The 23362-nt window shown below is 38.0% G+C and overlaps 1 protein-coding gene across 1 annotated transcript in view; it reads right to left on the minus strand.

The window, feature by feature from the left end:
• Positions 1 to 1543: 1543 nt before the first annotated feature.
• inpp4b (inositol polyphosphate-4-phosphatase type II B) overlaps positions 1544 to 23362 on the minus strand; it is a 179077-nt gene continuing 157258 nt past the window's right edge. The window contains exons 12-19 of the mRNA XM_015035564.1: positions 16545 to 16835; positions 14349 to 14487; positions 7819 to 7991; positions 7463 to 7586; positions 6930 to 7056; positions 4032 to 4172; positions 2916 to 3013; positions 1544 to 2173 (exon numbers count right to left, since the gene is read on the minus strand). Of these exons, the coding sequence (XP_014891050.1) occupies positions 1998 to 2173; positions 2916 to 3013; positions 4032 to 4172; positions 6930 to 7056; positions 7463 to 7586; positions 7819 to 7991; positions 14349 to 14487; positions 16545 to 16835 (1269 nt within the window). The 3' untranslated portion in view covers positions 1544 to 1997. The remainder of the gene's footprint in view (positions 2174 to 2915; positions 3014 to 4031; positions 4173 to 6929; positions 7057 to 7462; positions 7587 to 7818; positions 7992 to 14348; positions 14488 to 16544; positions 16836 to 23362) is intronic.

Raw genomic sequence — 23362 nt, forward strand, 5'->3', positions numbered from 1 at the left:
CACTGAAACTCCACCTGGCTCTCCTATGTCTTCCCTGACCTGCTCCTCTCATAATAAAATAGTTTAGCTTATTTAAAAATTAAAAACAGTTAATACATATTTCAATAAATTAAATGAAGACCTCACCACAGCTTCTTCACCTTTCTTCAACATCATTCTAGCACTGCTATTCCCCTAAATATCTAAATAATATAATATAATATAATATAATATAATATAATATAATATAATATAATATAATATGTAAATACACGTTAAGTGGTCGAGTATGATCAGGTGTGGCTCTCTTTAAATAATAAAAAGGCTAATTTCGCTGCTGTTTCAGTCTCATTCTGATTAAATAAATCATTGTGACTAGACTAGCTAACTTTTAAACAAAGTTAGCAGTAAAATTTTGGACATGTGACTATCCCAGAATTAAAACGGCTTAACCTAAAAGATTTAGTTCTATATATGAAAGTAAACTGACAACAAGATGTTATAACCGAGCGATATTCATAGCAACATTCCTGACAGACAGTTTACCTCATTCAAACGGAGTTTCTGCCTCCGTCTGCTGCTGCCGTTACTCTGAGCCGTTCAGAGGGGGGAGGGGCCGGAAGCGCTCTACTGAATGCGCTGTTGTGCGCCTTCAAAATAAAAGCACGCGAGTGGAAGATTTAAAAATTCTTCACAACTGCAGTGAAATTATTGAGGGGGGAACGAATGTGACTCTCTCCAATATTTGGGGGGACATGTCCCTCCCGTCCCCCCCGCTTCCTACGCCTCTGGGTACAACACATTTTGACCAAAATGTATTTTCTGTTTATTTCTATTAAGAAGCTGTTTTTAGTGATTATTTAGAATTCATGTGAACGATTGCCTGACTTTGTGAAAATACATTTTAGTTATTTTAAGTGTTATCTTAATAAAATTAACTTGGACAGCAGCAGTTTCCTCCCTAAGGTCACTGCTGATCCATCATGGCATCACGTTAACCTGCACCAAGAAGCTCCAGATCAGTAAACGGCCATAAATCCTTATTTTATAAGACGATCACAGTTGAGGATGATCAGTTAATCAAGTGAACATAACTAGCACCATCTGGGTGCTACCTTCACCTCTTTACTTTGACGGAAACAACAAGATGTTCTTTACATGCTGCAGAAACACAAAATCTCACCAAGCACCTCTGTCAACTTTCTAGGGCAAATACAACTAACTTACAACAACTTTTTTAGCAATATAGAGGAGCTTGTTTTACGTAAATAATCCTTAAAATTGAGTTTCACTGTCAGATTATTTTAATTATAATATGGGATAAAATATCATGTTCCAAGTGAAATAATCTGCAAGTGGAAATACTATTTTTTAAATCAATAGTAATGAATTATTAACTGAAAACAAGCTGCGGTGTCGCAAATAAGTTTCTTGCAAGTTAATTTGGTCTTATTTCAAGTGTGTGAAGGTATGTGAACTAGAAATTAGATCAAAAATACTTGGTAAGATTTTGTGGTTGTGCAGCAAATCTTATGCAATCAACAGTACAATAAAAAAAATAGAGTGCACTCTGTTTTTAACATTCCAGCTTACTTTTAAAATATGTCCCAACACTTAGAAGTCTGAGCCTGATCAGTCTTTAAATTGAGAGGACAAAGCCAACAAGTCAAAGGAGGATACAGTGACAGCGTGAGATTGATGTGAGATTAAGAGATAACACTGCCAATGAAGCATTCACTGCAGGCTGCGGCCTGCGCTTCTCACTCACTTCTCACACAACTTAACTGCTATGACCTTAATATAAGTATCATAAGGACACACTTAACAGTTCTCTAGCACAAGGTAAACATCGCTATATAATGAAGGTCAGAATCCATACCGTGTTCTCTTCCAAAGTCAATCAATCTTGCTCAGATTGTTGATTGTCTTTGGCTCAGTGCCCTTTTAAGAAGGGAATAAATCAAGTGTAGCATAAGATTTGTATTTTTGCAAAAAAAAAAAAAAGCCTCTGAAATCTGTCATACGCTTGAGAGAAAACTTCCTTGAGAGGAAGAGAAAGTTTGAATAATAACCAAACTCACAGTTCCAGCAAGCCACAGTATTTCAACGTTCTTCCTCTTCTTTGTGACTACATTCTGGCCCAGCGTTTCAAGTAATTCCTTTATGTCAGTCTGTGTCTGAAAACATGGTAGACCTGTTTGTAACAAAACAAAACCCAGAGTCAGAGTTAAGAAAGCTCTGAACCAGAGGATGCATGCTGATAAAATGCCTAAATCCAATTCATGTTATACGTTTCAGTCTCTTCAGAGAAGTTTCTGATCCACTAAACAACAGTTACAGACTTTTCACCAAATTATTGCTCGTTAAACAAACTTTGTAAGTAAATTAAAGGAGGGATTAATAACACTGCAAAAACACAAAGTCTCAGTATTTCTGTCTTGTTTCTAGTGCAAATATCTTAGTACACTTGAAACAAGACAAAACTAATTTTTATCAAACTATAGGAGCTTGTTTTAAGTCAATTATTCCTTCATATTGACAAAAATAACATACTAGTTTCACTGGCAGATTATTTCACTAATAAGACATTTTATAAGTGAAATAATCAGCCAAACTAGCACTTCTTCATCAATATTAGCAATTATTGACTTAAAACAAGTTCCTTTAGCTGGATGGAAAGTTACTTGTAAGTCGGTTTTATTATATTTCAAGTGCAAGATATTTGGTAAAATTGTGTGTTTTGCAGTGTGTAAAACTCTCTAAACATGTGCGCCTTCTGCTTCCTGTTAACTCCATGCAGTCAGAAAAGGTTTTAGGAGATCTTTGACACCAGCTGTTTTACAGTAAAACATGCAGTGAATCTGAATATCTTTAAATTTGTGGTGAAGTTGCTTTTAGCTTGAAAAATGTGGCAAAACATATGAGTTGTCCCTTACATTCTAGTGGCACCTTTTCTCTTAACGTCTTATAATAGGCTTCTAAAATCTCAAAGTTCTTCTGGTTTATTCTTTCTTGTAGAGAGATATCTCCGAACCTGTGGGAACCAGAAGGAAAAAAATATTGACAGAATTCAAGTTCTTTGACTTAAAAAGATACTTCAGACTTTCTTAAACATGGTTGTGTGGAGACACTAAGAGGAGACAATATCTATCTCATGGGAGATGAAAATGTCTTTTCTACTAAATTATTATTTCCCAGAGGATGGAGCTTCCTGCCAGGTAAAGTGGGGATTTTTCTGACCTTAAAAGGAAATTCAGGCTGGAACTGTTCATAGCTGTAATGCAACAATGTTTAGAAAGTTAAATGTGACTAGACATCAACTTATTTTGAAAAGAAGCCGCTAATGCGGATGTGACTGTAGTTTAGGAGTTTATAAAGTTGTATTCACAGACAGGAGACTTCTGTCGGTCAGAGCTGCGCTTTGACAAGCTGTCAAAGGAAAACTTGACCGTTCTGCTGGTAGGACATCACCTGTGCTCCCACTGACCATGAAACAAATTAGAATTACAAAAATAAATTCACTTAATGGAATCATGACAATTTAGAAAAAAATCATGCTTTTTGAAAAAAGGCTTTTATTGAAAAATGTGATTGGTTTTTAATGTCATCACGGGATGAAGCTTATTCACATGTGATTTTAATTACATTACTTATTTAATGGAAACACCACAATTGCAAAATTGTGTTTTATTGACATTAGCAGAATATCAAAAAGGAAACGCAGATAGTGACTGCTGATAACGTCTCCATGGAACCCCACTACAAAAACATTCAAGGCCTTAAATATTAGTGATTTAAACGGGTACGACATGCACTGAGGAAAACAATGACACCAATCTACATAACGATATCTAGGTAGTTTTATTTTGAATTGAAGATAAATTATCAGCAGCTATGAATATAAATGTAAGATCCTCTGAATAAAAACACGACAGACACTGTGAATCACTTGTAAAACGTCTGATATAGACTGAACTAGTTTGCATATTGATTAAAAAAGTGTGTGTGTGTGTGTGTGTGTGTGTTTAAGGGAGAAAGAGCAGATGCAGTACCTCTCAGCTATAGTTTGTTGCTCATTGATGCCAACGTTAAACAGAACGGGGAAAACTCGCAGAGGCCTGCCCTCCTTGATCTCTTCTGGCAAGGTCTGAAAAATCACTTGTGGTAATGGCACTTCGACAGTGAAGTGGTCTCTAAATACAATGAGAGAGAGAGAGAAAGAGAGAGAAAGGATCATTTAGGAGAAATTCAATAGGTTCTGCACTTCTGATGGACATAAAACCTTCAGGAAGTTGTAAATGTGACACCTGAGTAAGGTGTGGGCAAGCGCCGGAATAGAAACGGATGGTGTCCGTGCTTCAGAGACAGACATGAGTGTAATTGTGTGAAACCGCCTTTAGCACTCTGAATATTCAGCCAAGCAGCTGCAGCATTATAAAGCTACTTCTCTCCTATGTGGATTAAAGTTCACATAGTTCAGAAATGAAAATGACTTCCTCATTACTGCCAGTAGTCGACTGCTGAGTGACTTTCTTCCTTTTCTTGCTTTCATGCAGATTTTCTTGCTCTAAACATCTCATCTGTTAAGCTGCTGTAGGTTGCTACTATGCAGTTTTTTTTTTCATTTTCACTGATTATCCTTTGAGCTTTCTAGTTATATCAACAAAATAACCTCTTTTATGTAAAATACCCAGTAGGGGTTTTACCTTTATCCACATTTTTAAATATTATTCCTGTCAGAATCCTGTGTTGCTTTGGATTTCTCTGGTTTTGTAGTTTTTGTTTATTTATTTGCCTTATGTCTGTTTTGCTTATTTCAGTCTGCTCTCAGTTCAGGTATGTTTATTATTAATTCCTTATGATTAGTTATTATTTGTTACAGTTAGATTAGCTTTCCTCTCTTTCTCTCGCTCCTTGCTGGTTCTTTCTGTTATTCTCTGCGTTCCCAGTCTCCTTTTATATTTTGATTAAATAATAGATAATTTCATAATAGACCACTATAATCTGCTTGCATTTTGGTCCAACCTCATTCCCATGCCATGGTGGGTCCAATACTTCTGTTTCTTCACACATTTGCCACTTTGCCTTCCTTTCTCCCAGGAAGACAAAAACAGTAACATTTATTTATTAAGCTAAAACATGACTTGAAATTATGAGGTAAAAAAAAATAAACTATATATATATATATATATATATATATATATATATATATATATATAAATTGTAAATACTTCAACATAATCTTGTAAAATAAAAAAACTTGAAAAAGAGAAAAAATCTTACAAAAGCTTATTTACACATAAGGTGCGAAACTGAACAGGTGAGAAGGATGAATTTATCTTCATTAACCAAAAACAGGCTCAGGGAAGTAACACAGCTTATAACAAACGCTGACTGCAGTTGTTGTTTGTGAGCATAAAGTTTATCAGATAAGAAAGTGCTTATGCATTCACCGTCAGTAGAAAATGCCTTCTGACGTCCACACATCACACACTATAATTAGCTCCAAATGTTTTTCACTTCCACTGCTCAGAAAAGTGAAGGAAAGAACATTTGACTGCATATCTGTTTTTTAAATTCCATCCGCAGCACACAGCATTAGCTTGAAGAGAGGTTTTAGTGCTAAACAACGTGTTCTTGTGAGGGTCAAAAACACACTATTTATGTGAAGAAAAATGAAACTTGCACCACTGCATGACTTGATGTATAACAGGGAGGGAAAAGCTGTTGGAACATCTTCATACATCCCTGTACTTATCTAAATAACAATGCTGGTCAGAAGAAGAGCAGAGATTTGAAACTACCTGAATGGTACAGTGATGTTATTGTTTTCAAATTACAGTTTTGTCGTAAAGTAACAATCAGACTTGGAAATGGCTGCATTCAACTTTTCTTCTCATTTCCTTTTCCTCACTGGATAAATAACCAAATATATAATCTTTTTATTTTCTGCCTTGCGCTATGAAACATAACTTCATCACCTTTTGGCTTCTTTGTGCTTGGCTCTTTTTCTTCTCATATTTCTCCATGTAAGTCACAGAAACAAATGAGTATTTTGAGCTACAAGTCTAAACACAACTGAGAATAATAATTGCAAAGATTTTATGTATCCTTTAAAGCTGCAAAATGTAATTTTTATTAAAAAAAGTTTTTTTTCTCTGTTTGTTGAAACTGTCACCGTCTCCGTCTATCTGCACTCTGTCGGAAAAATCTGAAAAATTTAAACTCCTCTCCCTTCCCAGTTCTCCCAATGCTAAATAGAAACAACCAATCAGAGACAGGAGGCGGGTCTTAGCGCTGTCAATCACAATCTCATCCTCCATCCCGCTCACCTGCTTGGTCTCTGCTAGCACAGCCTATTGTGAATGCTCATGCTAGTTAGCATGGCCACCTAAAAATGGTTTTCCTGTAGCGATAAGTTGTTTCTCTGCTACTAGCACTTTGAGCAGCAAGTACATGAGGTTGATTGACAGCGCTAAGACCTGGCTCTGATTGGTTGCTTTTGGTTGGGAGCATTTCTTCAGACACTGACAGCAGCTCAGCGAGAAAGCAGGAGATTGATGTTTTCCCAGATGATCTGTCTCACAACAAACTGTCACAACATGGTGACAAATATATAAAAACATTCTTTATAAAAGATACATAATGCAGCTTTAAGATGCAGCAAATGTGAGCAAAGAGGTTATAAAATAACCAAACAGACATAAAGCTGTGGCAAGCAAAACATCACAATGGATCAGATTTAATATACGTTTTTAAGAAAAATCGATAAAGTAATGTGAACTGGTTCATGTTGCTACTACAAATTTAAGTCATAGCTTTCAAATAATGAATTCTCAGCGTGACCTAATCAGTTTTTGAGAAGCGATCGTTGATATGTTTCTCATAAAACTGAGTGATGCCATCGTCACACAAAGTGGCTGAACCTGGCAGAGTGCGAGGAATCTCACCGTCGGCCACAAACTGAAGGCTGCAGGTCACTGAGGTCATCCGCTTTGGCCTCTGTGATCTTGAATGTGACTCTCTGCAGGTCAGAGATTCCAGTCTCCATGTCCTCGAGCATCCCGATCTCTTCACCTGAAACAAAACATCGCCCAGGACTTCATCTCTGCTCCTCACCTTGTTTCCGACATTCAGTAAAATTAAAGGAATAAACAGCAATAAAGAATTGAGTTGTTTTTTTTAAAAATCTGTATTTGTTTCACTTTCTAAACTAATCTTCTTAGAGTTGTTTATCCTTCACCAGGAAGGCGTTGTATGAAACTGAATGAAGGCTTTGTGATAAGAACATTATGCCAAAACCAACAACCCACTGAGTCATCACCTTGTTTTTGTACATGGTGTAACTTGCCACAGTACTTTTCACTCATCAGCTTATCAAACTCATCACTCATCAACAGTTGTCAAACTAAATGCTTTTCTGCAAAGTGTAGAGCAATGACCTGTATTGAGTGGAGGTTTTGTGCTGCAGTGATTTACTCACTGTAAGTGCTCAGCAGGCTCTCGAACTGAGCCACCAGGCCGACGAGGTGGAGCTGCCTCAGGAAGTCTTTGTCCTGCAAGCCTGCGTACAGCCTCATCACAAAGCCACACGCCAGCGCTGCCAGCTGTCGACGTGCAACAACAACAACTTCAGACGCTGCTTTCATGCTTCCCAGCTCAGACAATACGAAAGGCGTTGCTGATTTGAACAGATAGAACTGAGCTGCAGACAAACAGCTCAGGTATTTATTAAATTATAACTAAACCTTCATGAAACAAAAGCCAACCTGGGGGAACAGGTGGGGGGCAATAAATCACATTTTACTGTAAATGTACTGGATGAGTGCAGCCACCTACTGCCTGACTGAAGACCACGTCTCTCCTCTGCTGCAGGTGGAGGCCTTGAGGTATGCTGCACGCTGCCTCCTGCAGGAGGACGAAGGTCATTGCTCTCTTTGCTTTCTCCACCACCTCCAACACACACTCCTTTAGTCTGGTCACCAGAGGACTCAGCTGCTCTCGCCAGTCACCTGCAGAGAAGTAAAAGAACAAACATTGAGAAGAGGGTCAGAAAGAGTTTAAAAATGAATCTGTTGGGATGTGATGTTTGGAAATGTGTGCTGAATGTCGGGCAAATTTGGAAAACTTCCAGTTTACAGGGAATATTCACATCAGTTTGTTCATTGCAGCGAACCAATCACAATGCTGCAGTCATGCTGCTGTTGGATGTCTGAGTAAAATCTGCTCAGTTTTTTATACACATGTATGGAAGTATTTAACTGCCAGAACTCAGAAGTAAATTTAGGAGCACGATCACGTCTTAACAAAAATGTTTCTCGTTACAAGATGCAAAACTTGTTAAAAGATAAAAGTTTGTCGTTGTGACGAGACGAGCTTTATATCTTGTTACACCAAGAAGGTTTTTCATTTTAAGGAAATAAAAATGGGCTCCTCTGACAGATTATGACTTGTAAAAAATACAGGGATTGCTTTGATTCCTCTTCTTCCTGTTTTCTGAAGACAACATCCAGAAACCCCAAACAACATGTGCTGCAGTTTTACTGTAATCACCATTTTTATTTAAGATATTTTGGTTTTATTAAGATATAAATCTTGTTTTGAGTTTTCTTGTTATAATGAGAATTTTTCTCATTTTAATGATATAAAAATATGCTCCTCTTATTACGACTAATAAAAAAAGACTAAGGGGTTTGCTGTGACTCCTTTTCATCCCGTTTCCTCTGACAATATCTAAAATTTCAAAGAAGTTTTGGTGTTTTGACGTTTTCTATTTAAGAGATATACTGTTCTTTTTTAAATGTCATTTGAACAACGAGTTTTCCATCTCGTACAAAGAAAGCTTTCATTCCTCACATATTATAACTTGTTAAAAAGGCTTAAAAAGCCTCACTATAAATCTTCTTCCTCTCACCACATTTCCTCTGCTACTGCTTTACGGTTATGATCTTTTGTATTTAAAAGAGAAGATATTTTGTTTTTAATGGCATACATTAAAACCAAACCATAGCAATTTTTTTTTTATCTCGTTAAATCGATAAAGTTTTCTCCTTCATGCAAAATTCTGATTCCTGAATATATTTCCAAACTCTGACGGTTGAACGCTTCTGTACATATGAGAGGTTTCTGCACCTCTGCAAGCAGTTTCAGCCTAGCTGTGAACGAAATATCGACAATCGATGCTTTCATAAATGTATTAACACAATGAAAGGATGGAGGTGAGGACAGCTAGTAGAGGCTGCCTTGATAGGCTTTTTTAGATTCAGTGCTGAACTGTGAGGCCCTGAAATGACTTCTGTAGCTTCCCCAGGTTTGCATGTGAAATCTTTCACTGCCATTTAATTAAGTCAGGGGTGTCACACTAGTTTGAAAAGAAGACTGTGATTCCAGTCTAACCTGTTAGAGTGCTGGTTTAGTCTGTTGAAGTGAAATGCTAAATTTTAAGGCATAAAAAGTCCTATTTCCAGTGCTAATATTAGGAATTACGTTAAAATTAGGTCAATATTTTGGCTGTTTAATAATAATAATAAAAAAAAAAAACATAAGTGGGAACATAAAAATTTTGGCACAGGATAACATTTACATCACCCACCCCATGTTGCTGGGCGTGCTTCCTAACTCTAGTCCTCAGGGCGCACACCTGCATGTTTCCCATTTCAACACACGCGATTTAAAGTAAATGTTTTTTTTTCAATCAGACTTCTGTGGAAATTGATGACTAATTAGTAAAGTATCTTTGCGGTAATTTGTTCCTTTGAAGTATGCATCCTGTATATGTGAGGGAATCAATCAATCAAGTTTATTGGTATAACACATTTCAGCATCAAAGCAGCTCAACGTGATTCACATCATGAAAAAATAAAACAGTCACCAATTGTACAACCAGTAACAGACATTGCATTTTGTCAGATATCATCAAGATAATCGACACACATCAAACATGTTGGTCAATGTTCCATTTATTATGGTTCATAAGCAGCTCTAAGCAGCCTTGATTTAAAGGCACTCAGTGTTTCAGCCGTTTTACAGTTTTCTGGAAGTTTGTTCCAGATTTGCGGTTCTGAATGATGCTTCTGCAGGTTTGGTTGTGGGGATGCAGATCAGACCTCTGAGAGGGTTGATACAGCAACAGCAGATCTTAATGTATTGTCATGCTAAGTGATTTATAAACTAACAACAGCATTTAAAGTTTATTCTCTGAGGTGACGTGTTCTGTCTTCCTGGTTTTAGTCAGAACGCCAGCAGCAACATCCTGGATCAGCTGCAGCTGGAGGAGTCATTGTTGACAGGTGGTGTGTTACTACAGACTCATTTATAGTTTTCCAAAACTGTCCACATGAAAACAAACAAAAACAAAAACACTCAAAATAATTATTAATTTACCAGCAATGTAGCCTCTGGCTTCAGCTGTCTAATGGTGAAGGTATTCCAACCAAACATCAACAAGAGAAACTGCAGCCTTCTGCAATAATAGTTGACCAACACATTTCATTTTTAAACTCCTCTGCAGAAGATGAACACATAAAAAAGTGAAATCTTACATATGGGAAACATGTACCTCTGTTTGGGAGTAAGAATAGACATTAATCTGAGGTTGTAATTCACTAATCTGAAATTTTATAAGGATTTGCATTCCATTATTAAAGACAGCTGGGTATAAACTTCAAATATCAACTGAATATATGGTCTTTTATATTCCAAAATCCTCCCAGTCTGAATTCAAGCTCAGTACATTCATGTTCTTAGCCATCCCTAATGAGTGGTCTATTGAGCAGCCAGTAGGGGGCAGTGTTGGATAGACATCGCCCAGCGTGCTGTAATCTGTTCAGTCTTCACATTTTAAAAAGTTCATGGACAAACACAGATGCAGAGTAAGACTCCCAGCTTGTGAATCACATCAGATTGGGCTCAGCCTCGTCGGAGAAATCTCGTTTCATTTCAAACGCCGCCATCAGACCGAAGGGAGAAAAAGAAGAGGAGGACAGACGAGTCCCACTCACCTGCTCTCAAACACATCAGTATAAACATCCACCTCTTCCCACAGCACTTTCTCACCAAAAGTCCAAAAATTACCCATGACAACCAGACGTTAAAGCCGTTATCATGATTCTGCCCACGTTTAGAGTTCACTAAGCAGACGACCGCCTGCTCTGAGGCAGCTTAGCATCTTACTGAAGGAGCTCTGGGGGCTGGCGGAGAACCAGGTGCTCTGGCCTTGTTCCTTGCACACATGCACCAAATAATAAAAATACACCAGCATTTCTATAGAAGCAGTGGAGCGACCTAAATGGAGAGATTCTCTAAAAGTGATGGTGTTGCCCTGGGTGCCAGCTGGCAGCTGCATCAGGGTGTCTCCCACCGAACAGAAGCTTCAGAGGATTTGATACGACCAGGAGGAAGACGAGCAGCTGGCTGTCAACGGGGAACGCGTCTGCATAAACTGAGCAGGTTGATTCACATTTTTATGTCAAAATTTAGCAGACTTCATTTAAATTTCTGTAATCCTTTCTGATTTATCAACATTATTACTACTAGTTCACAATGAATCTATGACGGATATTTCTATTTCTGGTCAGATTTTGAATAAAGAACCTGAATATTGATGGTTTAATGACAGAGATGAGTGGTGTCCAAACTATGTTTTTTTTTCTTTTTCTTTTTTTTTTTCTGGATCAGAAAACTTGAATTGACTGATTACGTCTCTGTAGAACATGATGACATGTGAAAACATGTAAGTCAACAAATTGAATCAGCTAAAATAGCTAAAGTGTTTCCAGAACAAGCAAGGCCAATAAAAAGCTCAAACAGTGTTGAGATGGGTAGAAAACATTACTAAAGAGCGAATAGTGAATAGTTTGAACTCTATCTGCACTCTGACAAATTGTTGGAAAAATGCAAGACCACTGCTCCTGTCTCCAGGAAGTGAAGACCAAAAATAGCCGACTTCAAGAGCGAAGTGTGTAATAATTTGTCAGAGAAACCGAGGGCAACTTCTGAGCAACTGGAAGCTTAGAAGTTCGGTTCTATCGCAGACACATTGAGACACAGCAGTGTGCATGGCAGGACTGCAAGAAGAAAGCAACAGCTCTTCAGAAGAAGTATTATAAGGTTCCCATGAAACAGACAAAGAGCTGCTGAAAAAAAACACAACTCTCTGGATGAATGAGACTAAAATAAAACTTTGTAGATTAAAGGAGAATTGAAATGTATGGACCAGGAGAATACGGTTTCATCTCTGGGAGTCTTTGCTGCTGGATTTGAAGTTAATCCACACTGTCACCACTCTGAGTTACCAGGGAAGTTAGTCCTTGAGCTCGCTGGGAAATGTAGTCCCAAGGTGGAACAGGAAAATGTTCTACATGTCAAGGTGTCTTTGGACCAGACAGCCATCCTGAAGTTAAAACCAAAATGCTTACAGGGGAATGAATGAGTGTTTGTGAGTGTGCATAGGCGAATTGTGTAAAAGTGCTTTAACTGGATCTGTAGAATAACAGGTTTAGTGTATGATTAACAGAAGAAGCACGGTAGGTAGGTAGGTAGGGGAATCCAGCAAGTGCTGCTGAATTAAAGCCACAGGCTCTCGCTGGGTTTGCAATGCTGAACATTGTCGCTAGGAAGTGCAACTTTGAATTCATAACACAATTGTCTTATAAGACCTAAGTATTGTGTTTATTTTAAATTAAAATACATCATATTTTGACACTCGAAACCCTAAAAGTCTTGAAAGTATAAAGCAAAAATGACATTTAACACTAAATAGTTTTTGTGGCAGATGAGTAATATTCATAGCACAACTGTCTTATGAAAAAGGCCTAGCTATGGCGTTGGTTTTATTTTTATTAAAAAAGGCAAGAACTGTTTATATTCTGGAGCTCAAAAACCCAAAACCTTGAAAGTATGAAGCAGAAAACACTGTCAGGTTTCAAAAGTTTCTCATGGCGTATAAGTAATAGAGTTAAAAAATCTAATCAGATTAATCAGACTGCAGCACTGTGATAAATCACAATTAATCACCATGCTTAACTTTGCAAGACTGAAATGTAAAAATGCGTGTTTTCTATAAAAATTTAAGAAAATGTTTTATTGTCTCAAACCAAGAATCTCAGTTTTCTGGGATTTTCTATTCACGGAGGTTTGGAAGAAGTTGTTTTGTTTAGAAATTTAGAAATGTTAACTATAAGCTCGTTGTGCTTCAGTGAAGATTAACGCATTAACATTGACAACTGACATTCATACACAATACTTTGAAATAAAAACAATCCCATGGAGTCAAACCTACTATATCTGCAACTTTTTATGAATAATAACTTCCTTGTCTGGAGTGGAAATTTGTTAAATTGATGTGTTGCAGCAGATGAAGACAACGCTCTTATTTTCCTAAAAGATCCTGCAGGAAATGTGGAAAAGCTTCATGTAAGTAAGTTCTCCTCAACTACCTACAGCAGTCTCTCAGTTTGCAACATTTGTTACCTGAGGATTATGAAATCATTGGAATCTGGGAGCAACAACCCACATCTGAAGGGCAAGGTGAAAACACACAGTTCATGCCATGGCAAGAACAGATTGCTCATACAAGGAGTCAGAAGCTGCAAGCAAGATATTTTACATTTAAGAAAATTAAGCCTTGATTTTTCTAATCATATTTGCTGTTAGTAAAAAAAGTCTGACGTCCAGAAATCATATAATTTGAGTCAATAACTGCTCAATGTAATCTTTCTTTTGTTTACCCATTGTCTGCAACACCAACTCTTTTTTTTCCTAGCGCCTGAGCCAAATGAATGAGAGAGTGATTGCATATCATTATTTTAGCTTCTTTTCCAACCACCACATGTGTGGAATTATCTTGAAATCGCGTTTTAGGGCCAGACAACACACTGGCATGAAAAAACTAACTGCAGACAGACTCAGAGTGAATTGTCAGAACGTTTTGACAGCTGTGACCACATCACATGTAAGACAAAGACTGTTTGTGTAGAAAACTGAGCCTTGCACAATTGTTGCAAAAATGTCATGACTTTTGATGAGAAAAACAGGAGTCCCGTGGTATTACAGTGAAAATGCTGGTCAGAACTGGAGCAGGAATTACAACTTCGACCTGAATTCTGCCAGAATTTGAATTTTTGGAATTACAGTTTTTGTTTTAGGCGTCGATGACCCTGAGAATATTTCAAACGTATCATCATCATCATCATCACTTTCAACTGCCTTCTTCATTGCTCTCAGCTAACCTTTTTGTTTTATGTCTTTTCTCAACTTTTGCACATGAACAAAATTACGAGATACAAACCAGAACCCAACTGAAACAGAAAACCTGTATTCAGTTTAACCCTTTACACACCGTAAACCTTTAAAGCAAAACGGCGTTTCACCTGGGTTGTGTGAGGTGATGACATCAGCGAGCTGTTGCTCCGGCGCTGGCTCTGGCTTGCTGTTGTCACCTTCGAGGAGTTTATCCACCATGGCGATCACACAGTTGAGACATTTGGCGACGTTGGCCCAAACCCTGTCCTGAGGAAGAGATCGCACAACCACCAATCAGGCCAGATCAGCTTCACTGATTCCGCTTGTCTGAGGCAGCAAGATGGAAAGAAAGCCAAAGAAATAAAAACAAAGAAAACGAAGCACAGCAAAAACTCCCTGTGTTCAACAGATCAAAAGGAAAAAGGCTGTATGGATTATGCTCAAAGCATTTCCTTTGTTTCTTCCATTTCTTCTCTTTATTCTGGGTTTCAGTGATGAACTGAGGCTCATTTTTCTTTGCGTGTGTGTTTGTGTGTTTGCATATGGGACCGGTGTATTTTTTGGAATTTCTTAGGTTAAAAAAAGATTCAAGTTGTTTAAATGCCAATAAATAATTGAATCAGTGTCTCTGCTGTCAGTGTGACAGAAGCTGCTTTCACAAATAAACAAAGTAGCCTGCATGCTCACTTGAGAAGCTGGCTTAGTTTCAATGATAAGATTACTACACAATAATCCTGCACACTCAGTTTGTCACAGTGAAATATTCTAATTCCTGGAAAATTAATTTCCACTAAAATGGGGGAAAATGTCCAACGTGTAACTAAATTTTCCCAATAATTGACATGATTGGCCGAAACAATGATGTCTGTTTAAAACAGTAAAAGCTCCTTCGTTTGCTCAGAGTTTTATGATTATGCTTATAATTAGTTTTATGATTATTATACAAGAAATAAACTGAAATTTACATAACATTTACTGTAAAATATCTGCATGATAGTTTTATCAAAACAATGTTTTATTAGATCATGCAGCATTGTGCAAAGGTTTTAAACCACCTGTAGATTAGGTTCTTACAAAAAGACTACTTTAGCTTTTTAAAGTAGTCTGGATATGTGAAGATCATTAAAACTTTTCCCTAAAACTGATTTTTGAATGGTTTTTTTGTCCAATCCTTATTCAAAAAAACAGTGTCTGCTAAACGTTTGGAAGCTAAATGTAAACTTTAAGACACTTTATCTACTTTTAAGAAGAAGTCTAATTTTTTTCTTGTTAATAAAACACATATCATTGCCTTTGTTATTCTGAGCCATTTCTGTAGTTATGGTGCTGTAGACCATTTCTTTAATGTAATATTTTCTCCTACTACTCTCCATTTGCACATTATTTGCAGTTCCTGCTGCCATTCACTTTAATTTCTGTTTTATTTTAATTGAAGAAACACTTGATGTTCTGCTTGGCTGCATCTTGCCTGGATGAACTTGTTGACTGAACTGTTTTAACTCTGTATTCTGTTCATCTCCTCATATAAAGTGTTTCTGTCTCAGTGATTCTGAGTTTAGATTTGTCACTTTTCTGGACAAAACCATTGATAGAGCCACATCTGGCACTATTAGTGTAAACTTCTGTTTTTTTCTGTCATACTCCTAGTACTTCTGGTCCAGTTCTTCTTTGTGTAGCTTTTCCCCCTGAATCAAGCTATTGACAGATCTGTTGCTGATTTCATTGCAGTTGGAGGTGACCAGGGTTTTCCCTCTCACTCCTTGCTGAGGAGGAAGGGTTGCTGCCAAGTCAGCTGCTTCATCTACTCTGAAGGGCTTTGTCGATATTTTTTTATTTACCCTTTTGCATAAAATTTGACTCTGTGTGTTATAATTTGAGCTGAATCTGGCTGTGTGTTTAGATTCTACTGGAATCAGTTGGATCTGAACTGAATGCTGGACTGTATTCGACTCCATTTAGTTAAATTCAAACTATTTGTTTTCAAAAGTGCCTTGACATTAGATTTAATGTTAACTGGGTATTTATAAATAACCTGAACTAAATTTAATTGGATTAATTCACTTTTAATTCATCGTGTTTGTCATTTTCAGTCTTGTCACTTATAATATTTGTCAAACTCAAGACTTGGGGTCTAAAACCACAAAGTATTTTTATGTGGCCGTCTGGACTAATAAAGGGCTCATAAATAGTTTCATCAAGGTGGCGGTTGTGTGCTTGAATATTATTTTATCAATCAAATCAAAGCAGTTTATATCTGTGCTGCTAAAATGGATCAATCAGTCCCTCTAGAGGGTAATAAGTTGAAGAAGTGTCCGGATACCAACCCATTCCTCTTCGTCGTACTCTTTGTGGTGTGGTATGGAGTCTTGGTGCTTCAGCGACCCACTGTCTCCTCCTTTCACATTATTACACGCCACCGGGCTTTCTGTGACAGGACTGTGGCCCGGTAGTCCTTGGACTGGACTGTGATTCAGGTCCCCACCCTGGCTTTGCTGGTGACACAGCACCGGAGTTTGCTTCTGGCTCTTGGAGACGTACCCGGGCCGGGCCGCGTGCAACGCTAGCAGGGCACTCTTGACCAATTCGTCCTTAAGCGTGTGGACAAATTGCTCCGTCTGCAGCAAACGAAGAAGGAAAGAGATTGGAAAAAAGACAGACAGTGGAAACTACACAACAAATAATAATGGAAGTGCTGAAGAAACAAAGCAGACAGGGTGTGTGAGACAGAGAAGGGCCGTCACGTCGGCGAGGCGGAGTGGGTTTGAAGAAAACACAGAGAAGTATTTACAGAGGAAGTGAAAAGAAACAAGGAAAGTGAACACAGTCCTTCAGTATAAGGAAGATGCTCTCCATTACCTCACCTCAATGGAAGAGGAGAATAACAGCAACAAACAACAAACAATTCAATTACTCCTCCTCCAGCCCTCCTCTCCAAGGAGCCCTCCCCTTCTGATGTCAAATTCACCAGCTACTGTTTGCTGCTGATCATCCTGGAAGCTGCTGCGACTCCCAGGAGGAACTCGGTTACCAAAGCTGTTTCATCACCACAAAAATGCAGCTAAACAAAACACAACAGCCAGAATGCCAAAAGGAGACCTGTGGTGTCTTTGCATACATGGACACGGTTCTTATTTTTCTGCTTCGACCCCCCCTGATGTGCAGAGAGAAACTGCAGGGAGTTCTCCGTCAACCCTAAAGAAAAGCACTGCAGTGTCAAATCTCAGCTCTGAGCCGTGTCCTGCACAGCTTCACAGGCTAGTCCAAACTAGCCAGTGAAGTATTCTCCTTTTTAAGAGACTGGGTGTAAAAGTAACCCAGTGGTTTTTAAGCAAATCGTGGTAACGCTTTATTTGAAGGGGTGTGCATGAGACTGACATGATGCTGTCATAAACATAACGCCACCAGTCATGAAGATGAAGGAGTCTTCGTAAATGTCATTTGGTAAATAATGACACTTTTAATGGAAAGTTGCATTAAAAGTCCATTAAAAAGTGTCAACTTTTCATTATTTGGTAAATAATGAAACTTCTAATGCAAAGTTCCATTAAAACTTGCATTAAAACACCATTAAAAGTGTTAACTTTGCATTTGGTTATGTCATGCCATGTTTATGACAGTGTCATGTCAGTCTTATGCACATCCCTTCAAATAAAGTGTTACTCAAATTGTTATTTCTAAAAATGGGGCTTCTTCCCTGGGTGACAAATCTTTTGGAAATGTGTTGCATCATCACTTCAAAAACAAACAAAAAACTTTTCTATTGAAACCTCAGGAAAAACTGACACATTTTCTCACAAACTGATGTTTCAATGTAGAATTTACATCTTTTTCCTTGAAAATATTTGACATTTACTTCTCCATAGCCAAATATAATTTTTTCTTTATCTGCAACGACTCTACAACTCTAATAGTCTATTTCAAAGAGCATATATTTTATGATGCAGTTTGTCATGAATAAAACATACATTTACTAACTCATGTGAGCCCTGCATTGGTGTTTTTATTAGAGTTGACCATCTGATGACTGCCTAAAAAGAAAGGCAAATGGTAAAGACTCTTAAAAACATAATTACATTTAATGTGTATCCATTTAAACCTAAATTATCTCCATTACTGTAGGTCAATGATGCAACAACTACAGTCTATAAGTAGATCAAATGTGCAATTGTCTGAGAAAAGGCATGTCTGATGGAAAACTGCTGCACATAAATGAGTGAAAGATGAAAAATCCAAACAGCCAAAAGAAGAAAATGGATGTAAAAACTACAACGTTTGGCAAAGATTGGAGATTCAAATCAGGCTGAAATTAAGCTCTGCTTGTCTGACCTTAAAATTAATTTGCAATCTGAGTTCAAGTAGTAGTCACTTCTCTAAAGTGAGTTCACAGAGTAAAATATTGTATTTAAAATTTAAGCTTGATCAGAAGGTCAGAGCACTGGTGATTCGTTGACAATTAATGAGATAAAACCATAATCAACAACCAAGCGGGCCAAATTTTTATGGTTTATTGCAGGAAGTGTAGATAATGTGTTTAAAATTTTAAAAACAGAATTGAAGATATGTTTACTAAGGCCAAAGATAAATGGTGCACATCTCTGCAAAAAATACTTGTTTGTGTAATACATAAGCATCCATCTTTGAAAAGGCTGAAACGCTGAGCATCCCTGAAGATAAAGTGTTGGTTGCCTTTCTAAGAATCTGTTGATCTGATCTGGAACCAGGAGCATCTGAGTCTGAAGTCTGAAAGTGCCTCAGCGCGATCCGACAGTGAAAAAATGTTATCTTTGATCTGGGAAACATAAAAAATCCATTCACCCTCAATGATTTCCCCCTGAAGGATGAGCACATTTGGGCTCTTAAAAATAGAACTCGCTCAGTTCTCTTCTGGTTACTTTGTTTTAGAAACCAGTCAGATCTCAGCTACCTCTTAAGACGGTATATTTCCACACATGTAGATGGATACAGATCAAATCCCACTGGTTCTCTTTTTTCTTTTTAAAGCAGCAAACCAGGAACATGATAACGTTCCAAGGACACAGCTGAAGGCAGGGAAGATTAGTCCGTTCACTGTGATTATCATCAGCGTGACATTATTATCATCATCAACAGAATCATTATTATATAAAGACAAGAAACTTTTTTTTTATACCCAGAGCTAATCAAGAAGTAGAAAGGCACTGACTTACTGGAAACGGTGAATAAGGATAGTCGAGGCAGACCTTGGAAAGATCTTGGAAATAAATTGTTTTACTCTACATGCTGCACTCCTGATTTGGACAAATCTGTATGCTGCAGCTCTGTAAGACTATTTAATAAAAAAATATTAAAACAGTTAACGGTCTTAGTGCAAAACAACACTATAATACAAGTAGTTGCTCGTTCTGAAATGAGACGAAATGATTAGAAAGTGAGACGAGGCAAGCAGCGGTGAATACCAACTCACAGCAATAAAAACAACGAAACACCTTACAGCTACTAAAGGTGTAAAATGCAAATAAGTATACAAACACTAACAGAAAAACATAATCTGTTCCAGTAGAATAAACAGTCTGATCTCTAGAGGAATAAAATTACTTAGGTAAAAGCAATAATGATTTCTTAAACTAATGAATTAAAAACACAGATGGTCAGATAACGGAAAGACACTTCACCGCCGGGAAAACCCATTCCAACTGAAATATGGCAGAGTCATGATCTGGGGTTACATTGCTTGAGATGGAGCAAGACTTGGACAATTTCAAGTTAAAATAATATCCAAGTCCAGATGTGGGATGCTGACAAGAAGACTGAATCTAAAGGTGCTTTAATAGTGTTTTTAAGTCATATTTTGGAGAATTTTATCCAGAAACTATGAATTTTGTAGGAATTTCTGAATAAAGGTTTGTACTGCCAATATTGTGGAAATGATTTCACATTTTTTGCTTGCATTCAGTCTAAAGGCACTGGATTGGGTTTGTATTGTTCAAGATATAGACAGGTTCATCTGAGAAAATGTGGGCAATTTCATGAGGAATTACAAGGTTTTAATTTTTTTAAAGATTTGTTCTAAAGCCATCCATTTTCAAAATGCATCGTAATGGCCAAACCTTCCAGGAGTCTGTGCTGGACTTAGAACCCGTTGATAACTGCTTGCAGTTCTGTTTGCTTCAGAGTTTGCACAATACAGATATTTAGTCTCAACATGTGTTTTTGCAGGACAGCCTCAAAATGCTACCAAACTAGCTTAATGTTTTAGGTGGAATCTCAGAAGACTCTGCCTAACATCATCATTTGTATGTAAAGACATGTCAGACTCAGCACACAGCTTCAGTCTTAAAAAAACTAATGTCTTGTAACTGCTGATGGTAGTTTCATACTAAGCAGTTTGCTGAAGTGCCAGGCTAATGTTAGCATGTTGAATCCTTTAATCTCCATGGCAACCATTCAGCTGTGCAAAACAGCCGCAGCGTTTTGCCCGTGTTTTGCCCGAGCTGTGCCTCAAAGGAGCCGTGCCTTCGAGGCACAGATCCTCCTCAGAGCTGCATACAGAGCAGCTCTCCCCCACGACTCTCCTACTCAGCTCCTTCAGACTAGCAGCAGCAGTTAGGAAACACCTGGTGGAACTGTGCATATGCTGAGCTCATTATAGGAGTTACTTCTCAGTGTAACGCTGGTAAAAACGTTGCTAAAGGTTTAACAAAAGAGCAATGTTGAGATGACTTCCTCAAAGTGGAGTTTCAAACAGAGCAGGAGTTTTTAAAGAGACAGAGGCTCAATTTCAAAGCAGTATAATATGAAGTCAAATTCCTTTCAAGTCACATTTGATATGCAGAGCAACTGAAGGTGACACGGTTGAGTTGATTATGCTATAAAATGATGCAGAAAAACACCGCCCCTTTAAGCGAAGCACATAATTAAGTTCAAAGCAATTTTCATTTTCATCCCACTCAACATAAATAGAAACCTTTATGACATTTATGAGACTCCTTTCACAAGAACATGGTGGAACCTTTACACTTGTTGTTGATTCATGGACTTTACAAGAAACAAGTAAAAACTGGAAGCTTTGAATTTCTCTCCATCAACTCGCAGAGAAAGATTTAATTAAAATGAATCGGTTATTTATTTGACCACCTAACAGGAAACAAAAACCCGTATTTGTGGTTCATTAAAACATTCCAGATTTTACATGTTTACAAAGCTGCACCACTCAAAGCCTCTGCACACTGTTTCAGGCATGTGTCTGCATAAAAATGTTTGTGTGCTGCTCCTTCATCATGGACTTTGGGATTTGAAGAGAGAAAGAGAGAAAGAGAGATGTCATCATCAGCTTTCTGACAAACACACAAACCCACTCCCACCTCCCGCTGCTTCACACACAAACACCGACAAACCCAGCTTGAGATTTTAATCAGCGCGCGGCCCTCCTTGTGCTGACCAGGCCAGGGGCTTGCTCGGCCAGCGTATGCGTGTCTAATCAAGGATGAGAGGAAGCGGTGACAGAGCGAATGTACCAATTAAGGAGGCTGATTGGGCTCTGTTCCACTGTGGCACAAACAATCTCTCCCACTACAGATTGCAATCTGACAGCACCAGATGTAATTCATTAATTATACTGATAAAAATGCTCTAGCTCCATAAACCACCATACCGCACATGCATATGTTTTGTTTTTTCTTTTTTTTGAGGGGGGAGATCATCTATTGAACTGAAACATTAAAAATCGTTTGTGGAAAATTTTACATTTTTGAGTATCTTATTTTAAAAAAAAAAAAAAATACTGTTGGCAGAAAAGTGCAGCTTGTGTGAAATCACCATTAAAAATTTTTTAATTGTGTTTTTAGGTCACATTGTGGCAAGGGCGTAGGTTCGGTCTAAGTTTTGGTGGGGACCTTGACACCCAACCCCCCGCGAGCACAGTGAAATGACCAAGAGCACGGAACGGAAGGGGGGGGGGGAAACCACATTGGCTTAATAACCCCTCCCCCCAACCATAACCATATCATACATCTTGTGTATACAACCAGATACAGTCATACTCAGCAGATCAGTTCAAGAACACTTTACTTTTTCCTTTACAAAATTCAGCAAACGTTACAAGTAAGATCAAAAGAAATATCCTTTGGATACAGCGAACACAATTGCAGATAAGAAGAAATCAATAATAAAATAAAATAATATATTGCACTAACAAAAAAAATAAACATGAATTCAGACATGAACAGAATTTAGCACATTCAGTGCTGACCTTACTAAACACCGGACTTTACAACAAATGCGTTGCGTGATAGATATCTAACTTATGGGTCCACTCACTGTACTTACAGCTGACGTAGCGAAATAACTTCTAATGTCTCCTTTTCTTTTTTGGTGGCGACATGGTCTCGGAGACTCAGAAGGAGACACGTGTGCCCAGCTAGCCGCCGCCTTTTGTAGCTAATCAAAGAACGTCCGACGATTCAACTGACTCCCCCTCCCCCCACCCCCCCCGACACGGTCTCGGAGGCTCATAATAAATGTCAAACTAAGAAGCTTCCGTTCCGCACCGCCTGTTGCTGCTAATCAAAGATCGTAGATCCACGTTCTTTGAGCCAATATGGCAAAAATTGGTCGGGACTTTTTCATATCCCGTGAATACTGGTCGGGACATGTCCCTACCGTCCCTACCCAAACCTACGCCTATGCATTGTGGGGATTTTATCCATAAGCTATGAATTTCATAGGAATTTCTCAATTCAGGTTTGTTCTTCCAAGACTGTGGAAATGGCATTTATTCTTTTTTTGGTTGCATTCAGTCTAAGGGCTTTGGATTGGGTTTGTGTTACTCCAGATATGGACAGAGTTGTCTGAGAAAATTTGGAAAGTTTAATGAGAAATCATAGATTAAAAAAAAATTCATTTCAATATCATCCATTGGCAAAATACATTGCAGTAGCCAAACTTTCCAGGAGTCAGTGCTGTCCTACAAATTCCCAACTTGTTCTTTTACCTAAGATTTCTATTAAACAGGAACTAAAATAATTATTCATGGAAACCTTTACATTTGTCTTCTTTTCAACACAAACTGCTGGTAGAAAAGTGTAGCTTGTATAAAATCCCTTTGTGGGCCTCCAGTGAAACGGCTTGCACCAACATAATCCACAGTCGACATTTAAACACCACC

The sequence above is a fragment of the Poecilia latipinna genome, unplaced genomic scaffold (genome assembly GCF_001443285.1).
Source record: "Poecilia latipinna isolate Pla-1442-1.1 unplaced genomic scaffold, P_latipinna-1.0 Scaffold21, whole genome shotgun sequence".
NCBI classification, from domain to species: domain Eukaryota; kingdom Metazoa; phylum Chordata; class Actinopteri; order Cyprinodontiformes; family Poeciliidae; genus Poecilia; species Poecilia latipinna.